The sequence below is a fragment of the Rhincodon typus genome, chromosome 9, assembly GCF_021869965.1.
Source record: "Rhincodon typus isolate 14 chromosome 9, sRhiTyp1.1, whole genome shotgun sequence".
Taxonomy (NCBI): Eukaryota; Metazoa; Chordata; class Chondrichthyes; order Orectolobiformes; family Rhincodontidae; genus Rhincodon; species Rhincodon typus.
The window spans coordinates 7,594,969-7,607,852 of NC_063340.1; the positions used below are offsets into that span (position 1 = coordinate 7,594,969).

At 40.8% G+C, this 12,884-nt stretch overlaps 1 protein-coding gene across 8 annotated transcripts in view; it reads right to left on the reverse strand.

Moving 5' to 3' along the window:
• Positions 1 to 12,884, reverse strand: part of LOC109936216 (1-phosphatidylinositol 4,5-bisphosphate phosphodiesterase beta-4-like) — a 537,830-nt gene that overhangs the window by 173,556 nt on the left and 351,390 nt on the right. For all 8 annotated transcript variants that reach the window (XM_048601091.1, XM_048601092.1, XM_048601098.1 and 5 more), the window contains 4 exons: positions 9,819 to 9,898; positions 6,456 to 6,509; positions 5,852 to 5,933; positions 720 to 820 (listed from right to left, as the gene is read on the reverse strand). In XM_048601091.1, coding sequence (XP_048457048.1) covers positions 720 to 820; positions 5,852 to 5,933; positions 6,456 to 6,509; positions 9,819 to 9,898 — 317 coding nt within the window. The remainder of the gene's footprint in view (positions 1 to 719; positions 821 to 5,851; positions 5,934 to 6,455; positions 6,510 to 9,818; positions 9,899 to 12,884) is intronic.

Below are 12,884 nucleotides of genomic sequence, written 5' to 3' on the forward strand. Positions count from 1 at the left end.
TGCCAGTGCAATTGGCTGACACTGGAAGCGATACCCAGTGCAGAGAGCTGACATTAGGATTAAGGTCAAATGAGAAGGACTGATTGACACTGGAAGTTTAATGAAGATGAAATTAGGCAATGATAGTTTTCTGAGCTGTGCTGATTTAGCCCTTCATAACAGGGCCCCTCTCTGAATAAATGGTTAAAATGCATTTGTTTAACATCTTGTGATTCCCTTTCCTAACATTTCAGCCTGTGCGTAGCTTCATGTCCAACTGCAGTACACGGCCTATTATCACTTTTATTCAGCTTGATCAAATTGACAAATTCAGCCCAGAGCAAAACATACTCCAAGACTTTTCAAACGTTTACTAATCAAGTTAATGTTCTATAGAAACGAGCAGTTTAGATTTCAAACACTGTTAGTCCAGCAGATGCAAAATGATTCCAGGAGCTCTCTGTGCTACGGTGGTTATAAAGAACATCCCAATTACTTTTCCAAAGGATTCAATTAAGCTACATTTTATGCTAACAATGATGACGGTAAATGGGCTAACAGTGCAATGCACCATTTAGTTTAAAGAAGTTTCAAAAACAGCATCGTCCAGATAAATATTGGAAAGTAGTCTGTTATTAAGAATGATACCTTCCATATGGGTCTGCTCTAATTCTTTTGCATAAGTGACCTGCCTTCAGCTCTGGTTCACATATAGTCATGCTACCAATTCCTAAACTTACAGTTTCTTGTACAGCTCCTCAATGTCAGTGCGAGGACAAATTTTTTGTGTTAGTGCATAAAATTTATCGAAGGTGAAAATCGCTGGCTCAATTTCATCATTCTGTAAGAGATGAGAGCATGCCATTATAAAAGATCAGTCAGAACACATTTTAATGTAAGATCAGCACCACACTGCCAATTTATCAGCAATATCAGGAATGCTGTGTCATGGCCTGTTTAAAATCAAGTGAAATGAATGTGGAGATGTGGGACCCGGAACAATATTTGATAACTGCTGAATGTCCCCACCCAAAATAAGAAACCACTTATCTGTTTCAGGAGGTGCTGAATGATTTATGATTCACGACACACTTCTGGCACTTTCTACTTTCATTTCAGACCAGAACAGGTTCTGCATCAGTGCCCAGTGTGTGATATCTGGTTGTCAGCTCGTGCATGTGGAATAAAAAGTTTATAAAGGCTCCAACACAAGCTGACTGAAATAACATTTTTTGCGAGCTAACAGCAGTCTTAAAAATAATTCAGACAGATGTGTACTCATTCTCATCAGCTGTAACCATGGGAACTCACCACGACAATCCCTACGCATCTGGAGAACCAGAGTTCAAAGTAAATCTAATGAGACTAATCTGAAAAAAAAAAGATAGCATGCATGACGAATTTCTATGAATATGGAAATAAAAAAAGCAGTTCATCTCCAATCACCAGACAGGGAAAGATGGGAAACCTAATATCCAGTTATATTTTAGTTTGCAGGGTGTCTCATTAATCCAGCATGAGGAACTGAGATGGTCTCAGAGAGAGTTCCTACTTGCAAATTCCCACAGCAAGTGGAGTGAAAAGGTGGCAAAAAAAAAAGGTTTCAGAGTCTGACTCAACAAAGTGAATCATTTAGGGGAGACGATGTCCTAGTGGTATTATCACTAGACTATTAATCCAGAAAACCAGGTAATGTCTTTGAGGACTCAGGTTCAAATCCCACTGCGGCAGATGGTGGAATTTGAAGTCAACAAAAATCTGGAATTAAGAGTCTAATGATGACCATGAATTCATTGCTGATTGTCAGGGGGGAAAACCCATAATGTCCTTTAGGGAAGGAACTCTGCTGTCCTTACCTGCTCTGGTCTACATGTGACTCCAGACGCACAGCAATGTGGTTGGCTCTCAACTGCCCTCTGGGCAGTTAGGGATGGGCAATAAATGCTGGTCTAGGCAGTGATGCCCTCAACCCATGAATGAATAAAAAAAACTACCACATGGTTCTGCCCTGACACATGAATCACTTGAGCCATTAAAGAGACAGACTGGCCTACTCCCATGTTATCTGCATTCTATCTCCATGCTAAATCTTCTTGTTCAGCTGGCACAGCTGTAATCAGTTTTCTTTTGGCAAATTCATTAGATGCTATTTTCTTTAGTTAAGTCTTTTCCTGAAACCCTTAAAACAAACAGTTAACTGTGACTTAACATGGATTCCTTAATACCCAGACCTTCAATAGCCTCTCTTGGAGCTTTCTCTCCCTCTGAAGTAAAATTGACATCAGCAAACATCTGAGAAATTGTCTCCATTGGTAGCTTGCTGGACATTTAGTGGCAATCACGTGATTCTTTTTTGAGCTTAAGGATCAAAATAATTTTCTGATAAAGTCAGATCTTCACGGACTGAAGAACCAAGATCACATTTCACCCATTAGAACTGAGGTACCCGTTCTGAAAGGCCACAACACAGAATATGAAAGAAAGAAATGGTCAAATGAACAAAAAAAATTTACAATGAAAACAGGTAAAAGAAAGGTTGTTAAGAATAAAGAGGGGAATTTATGAAGATTGAAAATTGATAATGACAATACTATTATGTAATATAAGGAAATGGCGGGCATGTTAAATAATTACTTTGGGTCAGTATTTAAAGTAGAGGAAGTCCATAGCATGTCAAACATCTGGAGAAAGCCAATATTGAATCAGAAATAGGGACTCATGAAGGTTAATGTGAACAAAATAAGAATAAAGACAAAAATAATCATATTAACTAGTGACAAATACCCAGAAAGATAGCATCCTTCCCTGGGGTTTAAAGCGAATAGGTGAGAATATTATGAATGACTTATTATTCCCAATGCAGGAACCGTTCTTTTAGATTCAAATATTATTTTTGTCACTCCACTTTTTAAGTAAGCAGTGACACAGGATTATAGATCAGTTAACCCAACATTAGTTGTCAGAAAATTACCAGATCAATAAATAATTCATAGAGTGATTGGACATCTTAAACTTTCAAGTGATTAGGCAGAGTCAGTATGGATTTGTAGTGAGTAAGTCACATCTGACTAACAGGACTGAATATTTTGAACAGGCATTTAAAATAGTGGACAGGGGAATATCTATGGATGTTATTTATGCATATTCCCAGACGGTATAATTTCCTAACAGACAGAAAGCTAAGGAACATTCTTTATCTGGTAGGGAACTTGGCAGATTTGGAGGGATAATGGACAGATATGCTGATAGGCAGAATGTGACAGTGGTGACACTTAAGGATCTATGCTGTGTTGTCAACTATTCAAAGCTTTTTGTTTTCGCAACCTAGATGATATGATGGGACAGAAACCCAAGTTTCCCGACGATGGAAAGGTAGATAATGCTGTAAGTGGTCAATGGAAGCCTAAATGGTACAACATTATATGGAACTAATCTGTGCAAACAGTTTAATGCGAGCAAATGTCAGAACATTCACTTTGAATGTGAAAATTTCTAAATGGTGAGAAGCTAGAATCAGTGAAGGTTGGGGTTCCTATATATATAAAATATGTGTGTGTGTGGAAATAAATCAAATGTTTTATGGAAAGATAGCCTTTCTAGCTGAAGGATTAAAATACAGAAGGATTAGAAATTATGCCTTCGTTATACAAAACACTGGTTAGTCCGCATCTGTAATACTGTAAGCAGTTCAGGGCATCACACCTTAGAAAGGATATTCTGGCCTTAGAGGGAGTGCAGGGTGAATTTAATAGAATGATACCTGGTCTACAGGGTTAAAATATGAGAGATTACACAAACTGTAGTTGTATTCCCCGAGTTTTAGAAGGTTAAAGGGTGAATTGTTCAAAGTTTTCAAGATATTGAGAGGAACTGATAGGATAGATGGACAGAAACTCTGTTCACTGGTTGGAGAGTGGAGGATTGGCCAGAGTCTGAAACCTAGGGCCAAGACTTTCAGCAGGGAAGTTTGATAACACTTCTACATGCACAGAAGTTTGCAACTCGTGTTCTGCGAGTCACAAATGATGCTCAGTCGATTGTTAATATTAAGTCCGAAATTGTTAGGCTTTTGTTAACAAAGCTATCAAATGACAGCGGCCTAAGTCTGGGATGTGGAGTTAGATTGTAGACCTGCTGCCAGTAATAAGGTGGAACAGGCTCAAGGAACTAATTGACAAGTCCATGTTACTACGTAAAATGTCTGAACATTGGGTTTGACTATGGAATTGCTCCTGAACTAAGTGAAATATTAATGTCTTTTGCATGTTCATTTCTTCAAGATCTGTGAAGAAGGACAGAATTATTACAAGGTGACGCAAAATGTGCTTTGAATCATTGAGATCCTTTATTGCACAGTACAGGTGAACGTACAGAACAATAATATCATCATATTTACTTAGCTCAAATTGATAAATTGCACAGTCAGATAAAATAATGAAAGCACTATGCTGTCATTAATTCTGTGGTCTGTCTTGCCTGATTGAAAGACAGGAACACCAATTCCATAACCTTCAGGACAACAGTCTTTCCCTACAGTTCCTCTTGTTTCTGCTGTCAGGAACCTCACCTCACAGACAGAAACCAAAACAATTATAGAATCCTACAATGGGCATCAGGCCATTCTGCCCACAGAGTCCACAACGATGCTCTCAAGAGCATCCTACCTACACCCCCCTGCCTATCCTATCCCTGCAATCCTGCATATCCCATGGCTAACCCATCTAGCCTGCACACCCCTAGACACCTTGGGCAATTTAGCACAGCCAATCCACCTAGCCTGTCCATCTATGGACTGTGGGAGCACCTGAAATAAACCCATGCAGACACTGGGAGAAAGTGCCAACTCTGCACAGGCAGTCACCCGAGGGTGGAATCAAACCTGGGTCCCTCGCGCTGTGAGGCAGCAGTGCTAATCACCAAACCACTGTGCCAACCCCAACATCTTGGGTAGTTGCTGTTTCTCCATTATAATAAGAAGCTAAAGAACCATTTAAGGTTGCTATGCATCAGTTACATGGGACATTGGACAGGGCCACATCTTGAATATTGCATGCAGTTTTGGTCTCCCTATTTAAAGAGGGATGTAAGTGCATTGGAAGCCATTCAAAGGCTTACTAAACTGATCCCCAGAATGAGTGGGTTATCTTACGAGGAAAAGTTGGGCAAACTGGGCTTGGTTCCACTGGAATTTAGAAGAATGAGGGGGGATTTGATTGAAGTTAATAAGATCCTGGGTGGTCTCAACAAGTTGGAAGCAAAAGGATGTGTGAGAGTCCAGAACTAGGGGGCACTGTTTTAAAATGAGGGGTCACCCTTTTAGGAAAGAAATTGGGGAATTTCTCTCTTGGAGAGTTGCTTTACTCTGCCTCAGAAAGTGGTGGAAATCAGATATTTTTAAGGTGGAGGTAGATAGGAATGTCAAATTTGGAACAGAAACAGAATAAGCTACAGTCTTACTAAATGGCAGAGCGGAATTGAAGGGCTGAATAGCCTAATTTGCATGCTCTTTTGCAGAAACAAGTATGCCACAGCATCTGAACCACCTTTTTAAAGGCCATAGGAACCAGGAGTACAGTTACTTGAAATATCTGAAAGAGACAATCCCACAACTTTATCGAATCATCAACTAGGTATGTGTGCTGTTCTCTAGTGAGATGAGCGGGCCTTTCATTTTAGACTAGACCTAAGAATACGCTTTCAATTTCTGAAGGGAACCATCAGATTCAAGACACTTGGAATGTCAACGTTCATGGCAAACGTCCTTTCGCTAATTTCACTGTGGGGTGAATGTCCATCCACTGGTCATTTTAGTGGACTTATTGAGCGAAGATAGTCAGCTAAAATTGAAAGTCAGAAGTATTCCAAGCCTTACCTTGCCACTGGGAAGACCAAGTTCCTTCAGTACCTGAAATATCACCTTTTCTGTTTTGCCCGACGCAAAGGTTCTGGTAATACTGAAAGTGATGAGACAATGAAAGCTTAAGCTCTAGTTCAGCAACTTAGTTCTATCATGGAGCTGCATCACTGACCAACATGTAACACACGGTGGGAAAACGTGGGACAAATTTCTGCAGGAGCTCCCAACACATGAGCTGTTTCTTCCTGAAGCCTCAGCAAGCAGGATTCTGAGGCTTCTAAAGACTCTTGCAGTTAGGGTAAATGATTGGGGAACAAACAGTGTGCAGAAATGCAACTCAGGTACATAGCCCAGATGTGATCTGAGGCCGTCCTCAGATATGAACATTCAAGGTACATTCAGGATTACTGTTTGCAGGGAAGGAGTAATGTACAGATTTCTTTACTGAAAGCAAGCTACATTTTCAAAGGCAGAAACCGTCAGTTTTTCTCATCCCTTAAGACCCTGGAGCCCTGGCATTCTTGGATCAGCATTTATCCAGTTTTGCTTTGGAAAAGGCACACGTCCCCAAGAGCGAGCAATAATATGCATTTTCTTAAAAAACAAAACAGCTTCTCACCTCCTGACTGGAATTTTTCCATTTACATTTGTAAGAAATGATAACCTCATCCAGCTGAAAGAGAAGGAAAAAATAATTGTGATTAACTATCAAGTGTGAAAAAGAGAATAGAAAGATCAGAAATGCTCAACTTTAGGACAGGCAATGGCCTAGTGGTATTATCACTAGACTGTTCATCCAGAGACCCAGGTAACGTTCTGGGGACCTGGTTTGAATCCTGCCACGGCAGATGGTGGAATTTGAATTCAATAAATGTCCAGAATTAAGAGTCTAATGATGACCGTGAATCCAAAAAACCCTTCTGGCAACTGTCAACCTTACCTGGTCTGGTCTACACATGACTCCAGACCCACAGCAATGTGGTTGAATCATAAGTGCCCTCTGGGCAATTAGGGATGGGTGATAAATGCTGGTCTAGCCAGCAACACCCTCATCTCATGAATGAACAACAGAAAAAACATTTGAAGCCACAGCCCCAAAAAGCTCAGTAGTGAGGTTGACTCTAAGGGAAACCTATGTACCATATTTTTGACATACACAGCCCTATTTCAACATAACTGCTATTTATAAATGAGAAGAGCGACTTAAAATCAGGACGCATCAAAACAAAGTGAACATTTGGATCTTAGCAAGAAAAAGCAGACTTGACATCAATATAATTAGCACAGGCAGCATGGCTTTGTGTGGGGGAGGTCATGGCTCACAAACTTGATTGAGTTTTTTGAGATGGTTGATGAGGGCAGAGCGGTGGATGTTGTCTACATGGATTTTAGCAAGGCCTTGGACGAGGTCTCTCGCGGCAGGCTGACATAGAAGGTAAGATGGATACAGAGCTGCCTTGGTCACAGAAGACAGAGAGGGAGCAGTAGAAGGGTGTTTTTCTAACTGGAGATCTGTGACCAGTGGTGTTCCGCAGGGATCAGTGTTGGGACCTCTGTTGTTTGCGATACATATAAAAGATTTGGAGGAGAATGTAGGCTGTCTGATTAGTAAGTTTGCAGACGACGCAAAGATTGGGGGAGCTGCCGATAGTGAGGAGGATTACCAGAGGACACACCAGGAGATAGGCTGGAGGCTTGGGCAGTGAAATGGCACATGGAATTTAATCAGGACAAATGCTAGGTGATGTATTACATAAAGTCTAATGCTGGAGGGAGGTATACAGTAAACGGTAGAAGCCTCGTAGCATCAACACAGAGAGGGAACCAGGCTGTCAGGTCCACAGTTCCTTGAAAGTGGCACCACAAGTAGATAAGGTGGTCAAGAAGGTGCATGGCAAGCTTGCCTTCATCGATTGGGGCGGAGAATATAAAAAATGGCACGACATGTTGCAGCAGTACAGGACTTTAGTTAGGCCACATTTAGAGTATTGTGCACAGTTTTGGTTGCCACACTGTCAGAAGGATATGGAAGCTTTGTTGAGGGGACGGAAATGGTTTACCAGGATGTTTGCCTGGATTGGAGGGTATTAGCTCTGATAAGACATTGGACAATCTTGGTTTGTTTTCACTTGAATGTTGGAGGCTGGCAGGTGACCTGATAGAGGTTTACAAAATCATAGGAGGCATGGATAGGTTGGATTGTCTCTTTTCCAAGGTAGAATTGTCAATTACTAGAGGACATAGGCTTAACGTAAAGGGGGTAAATTAAAAGATGATGTGAGAGGCAAATTTTTTTATACAGTGGGTGGTAAGTGCCTGGAATGTGCCAACAGAAGAGGTGATAGAAGCAGTTACAACAGCAAAGTTTAAGAGGTACCTTGACAGACACGTGAATAAGCAGGGTATAGAGGGAGTCGAAATGTGTAGTAGTTTTCAGTTTAGAAAGGCAATGTGTTGGGACAGACTTGGTGGACCGAAGGGCCTATTCCTGTGCTGTATTGTTCTTTGTATAATTAAAATGATATGAACCTGAAAAGGGGGTGTAAGTTGGAGGTTGTAGTTAGGTTTAGGGTTTGATCAGTTCAGGGTTATGGAGAGAAGAGGATGAGGTCTACCAATGTCTTTCCCAGGGTACAGGATTAAGGTCACAGGGGAAAGACTTAAAAGGGACACACGGGGCAACTTTTTCACGCAGAGGGTGGTGCATGTATGATGAACTGCCAGAATGGTAGAAGCTAGTATATATACTACATTTAAAAAGCATCTGGATGGCTACATTCATCGCAAGGGTTTAGAGGGATATGGGCCAAATGCCGGCAAATGGGACTAGATTAATTTAGGATACTTGGTCAGCATTGACCAGTCGGACCGAAGGGTCTGTTTCCATGCTGTACAGCTCTATGACTCTATAACTGGGTGGATTTGAACAGAGAAGGGTAGGTGAACCATTGGTTGAGAGTCTGAAAAATTTAAGCACTGAATAGTTGAACACTCAACACTATGTAAGAAATCTACAGTTACTTCTCTAATAGTTGCGTAATGAAAGTCATCTTCAAGTGCCCAGGAATTCCTATTAACACTGAAGACCTCCCAAGGTATGTGACAGACTTAATCCAAATATTCAGCACCATTAAAGTCTTTACCACATATTCCTAGCTGCCCATCCTGTGTTCCTCAGGTGTTTAATATTCTAAAAACACCATAAGTGTACAACTTCCCATTTCCTGAGCAGATGCCCTCTCTACCTCAGGTCAGAAAATTATCTCCAACTGTGCCTCAGTCTTCATTAGACAAGGGCAGAATGGCCACAGAATTTTTCAATGATAAAGAACTCAAAATTGAGTGTGGTGTACAATGGTATCATAGAACTTCTAGAGTGCAGAAGCAGGTCACTCTGCCCATTGAGTCCGCACTGACCCACTGAAGAGCATCCCACCCAGACCCATCCCATCCCTGTAACCCCACATTTCCATGGCTGATCCACCAAGCCTGCATAGCCCTGGACACTATGGGCAATTTAGCATGGCCAATCCAACTAACCTGTGCATCTTTGGATTGTGGGAGGAAACCCGTGCAAACTCCTCACAAATAATCACCCGAAGCTGGAACCGAACCTGGGTTCCTGGGGCTGACAGGCAGCAATGCTAACCACTGAGCCATGGTGTCACCATGCATCTGCATAGCATCTGCAATTTCAACACAGGCACTTTTGAATAACTGTATATGAAATCCAGGTTTCACATTAAAAAACAATTTCAAGTGGTTGGTCGCAAACTAATTCCTCACATGCTTAATTCTGTATTTATTCAACTCGCACTTTTTTTTAAAAACAAAGTCCATTTTTCCTCTATATGAATGAGCTGTACACATCACTCAATAAAGCTCTTTTTTAGAATGACTAATAAAGCAAAATTGATGATAGACAAATACATTATTTGCTAACACAATTTAAATAAGCAAAATAAGATAGGAGTAACTTAACTGTTTCTTCAGACAGGTCATGGGGCAGACGTTGTTAGCTTTGACGTTGTGAATGATGGCTCTTAATCCTTCTACCCAAAGCTGAAAGATCAGAAAGACAAATGACTTTCAATGAACCTGTTGTAATATCATTTGACTTTTAATAGTATAGAACTTCAGCACTGCTGAAACAAAAATTGTTGAATTTTTTTGTCCTGCATTCATCAGGACCATTTGCAAGAACACCAAGGTGAAGGGAAAATAACATTTACACAGAGACTGCTGTTTGGTCAGCAGCTAATGAACGCTCTCCTTCTCATGCAGTATAGAAACATTGTTTTCTCTTTACATTGGTATTTGTGTGAATGGTCTTGAGGAGGGCAAGATGAAAAGCTAAGGCACAATGTTTTTTTTCCCCCCAGGAACATTTGACTTTTTTTTTGGTTTTTACCCAATCCTGTCCAATTCCAGACAATTCCATTTCCCCCACCCTGAAGCACTGTCCTCCCTCAGCGCAAAGCCCTTAAAAAATCCATGACGCAACTGCATGAAACCACCGCACAGTGCATTGTCACAATCTTACAACTGCTCCTATGAACTCAGCAAAAGGACATGCTGAAGCACTTGTCTGTTGGTTACATTTTTAAGCTGTCGCTTTCCAGCAATGACAGGTGTGTTCATTGATGTCCACTTTCCCCCAAGCTTCTGCAGCAGTTATAACAGGCAACGCCTAACAGCGCATATCTATCTTCACAGGGTAGAGTCACCAGTCTCCTAAAAGCTGATCTACTCCACAGCTTTACCATTCTTTTCAGCTTCTACTGATTGCTAGCCGGTTGCCTTGTGAGATACTTGTTGAAGAGAAAAATGCACAGGGACGACCTTAGCAGCCAGAGTTCACTACTCCGTGACCACCTCACCATTTCACCGACACAGCCACTTCAGAAGCTACAATTCAACATGGAGTCCTAAAATGAAAGATTATTTTCAAACAAAAATTTCAAAAAAAAAGTCAGCGACAGAAGCAGAGCTCCGACAATGTTACTTGCTCTTTCAAGCAGTCACACACAAACATATTTGGTAACCTTTGCTAATGTACAATGCATAGTGTAAATTTTGGAACTTTAATAACTGTTCATAGATTGAAAGAAGCAGCAATAACTCTATCCGGAATTTGCTTTTAAGGGACAAGGACAAACTTATACAAGAACTGAAAGCAATTAGCCACATCTGAGAGAAGAAGGAGTCGAGCTACACTGTTTTGACATCTGCTTGATAACTGGCTGTTTTATGCTGCAAGGACAAATGACTGTTCTGTGGAAGATTTGAAGGAATTATCTGCAGGAAAGCTGTGTCTTCAAACAGATAGTCAATGCCAAATGTAACAAGGAACAAACAAGCTCCTTCTAATAAGAATGTAAGCTGCAGACTTGATGATGTCAGAGGCGTAACCAATACTTTGGATGAAAGAATCTAAAGAATCATCAATAATGTCACACCATTGACCTGAAAGACAAAAACGTCTGTACAAAAATCCAACACCAGAACTATTCAGCAGCAGAAATTTGAAGAACAACACTGCACGAGGATCAAACCCTGGACTTTTTCAGAGACAGATGCTGTGGTTGGAATCATAACTAAATTCCACCATTAATTGGGTATTAGCTAAGTTGGGTTGTAAGACTTAACTTGCTTACTTGGGGGTTCATATTTTGATTGCTACATGCAACAAAGTTTAAATGATTGTTTCAGTATTTGATTATCTGTGAGATTTCTAAATAAGTAGCTGAACTAAAGGTAACTTGTGATGTACCCACAATGGCACAAAAATTATAAGCAATATGTTATCTGTTGTGACCGCACTTAACAATGACACGAGTGTAAAAATCTTCGAATAAACTAAAATCAGTACTAAGTTGTTGGCAGAATGTTGGAAAGGCGGGTAAATACAAGGCTTCACGGTGCTCTGACTACCCTCTTTGTTGATGGTACACGTTATTTCCCCCGATGGTTGCAATCTAATAATTCAGTTGCATACCATTTGATCATTTGTTTGCAGTCAATACGGATGGCTTTCATGGTGCAGTAAGATGTTTGTACCATTAGAGGACAGCACAATTCTTAAATTTAATGAAAGTAAAGCTGTGCCACCTGAAACATTGCTATCTATAGGTGCATCACTTTCTTTGCAGATGTACTGATTTACAATATTCCAGAACATTCAAGGACAGTACTGCGGGATGTGAACTTATGATTTAAGCTGCAGCATCTCCTCATTTTGCTTGTGATCTCAGGACTACCAACAGGCACAGATACAGGGTGACAGGATATTTTAATCGCATGCCCGTTTGGTCAATTTTGTGGTGGGATATTGCCTTGTGCTGCAGGAAAACAACTTCCTGGTTTCCCAAAAACCTGACCCACTGTTGGCTCTCAGCAGTGTACACAGGGTCCCATTTACACATTAGGTTTTGGAGCTTCAGCAATTGCAGGTTCTTCAGTGAAGGATGCCCTTTGCTCGCTCCCTTGTCCTCCGTCCTGAAGACAGTTAACCGTCAACGAAGAGCACAACCAGAAGAGTGTGGATGAATTTAATCGAGTATCTAAACACAGTCCTGCAGATTGTCGGAACTTCAACATTGCTGAAAAAAATATAGACTGGCCATCATAGCTTTTCATCTTATGTTCATCAGAATGTGCACAAGAATGTCAAATTTCGAAGGGAGTAACAGTTTATGCTCCCTAGGACAAGACCGATCTGTACGCTTTGCTCATTCAGTATAAACTGTTACTGCCTTTGAAATGTGGTATTCTTGTGTCTGTCCTGATGAGTGCAGGATTAAAAGTTTCAACAGGATGTCTTTAAATCAGTGATACATAGTCTTATTTATGGCTAATCTCTGCAAACAGGTGTGCTGGATAATGTAATCAGAGTAAAGGCCATGTGTACCATGAACTGGAATGCAGCCACAGTGTCAATTACTCATTTCCATAAACACACAGACAAGCTTATAACTGCATCTGGAACTCTCTGTGTGATTGTATCAAAATGTCACTAAATAAATGCAACATGAACCAAGCACAACTG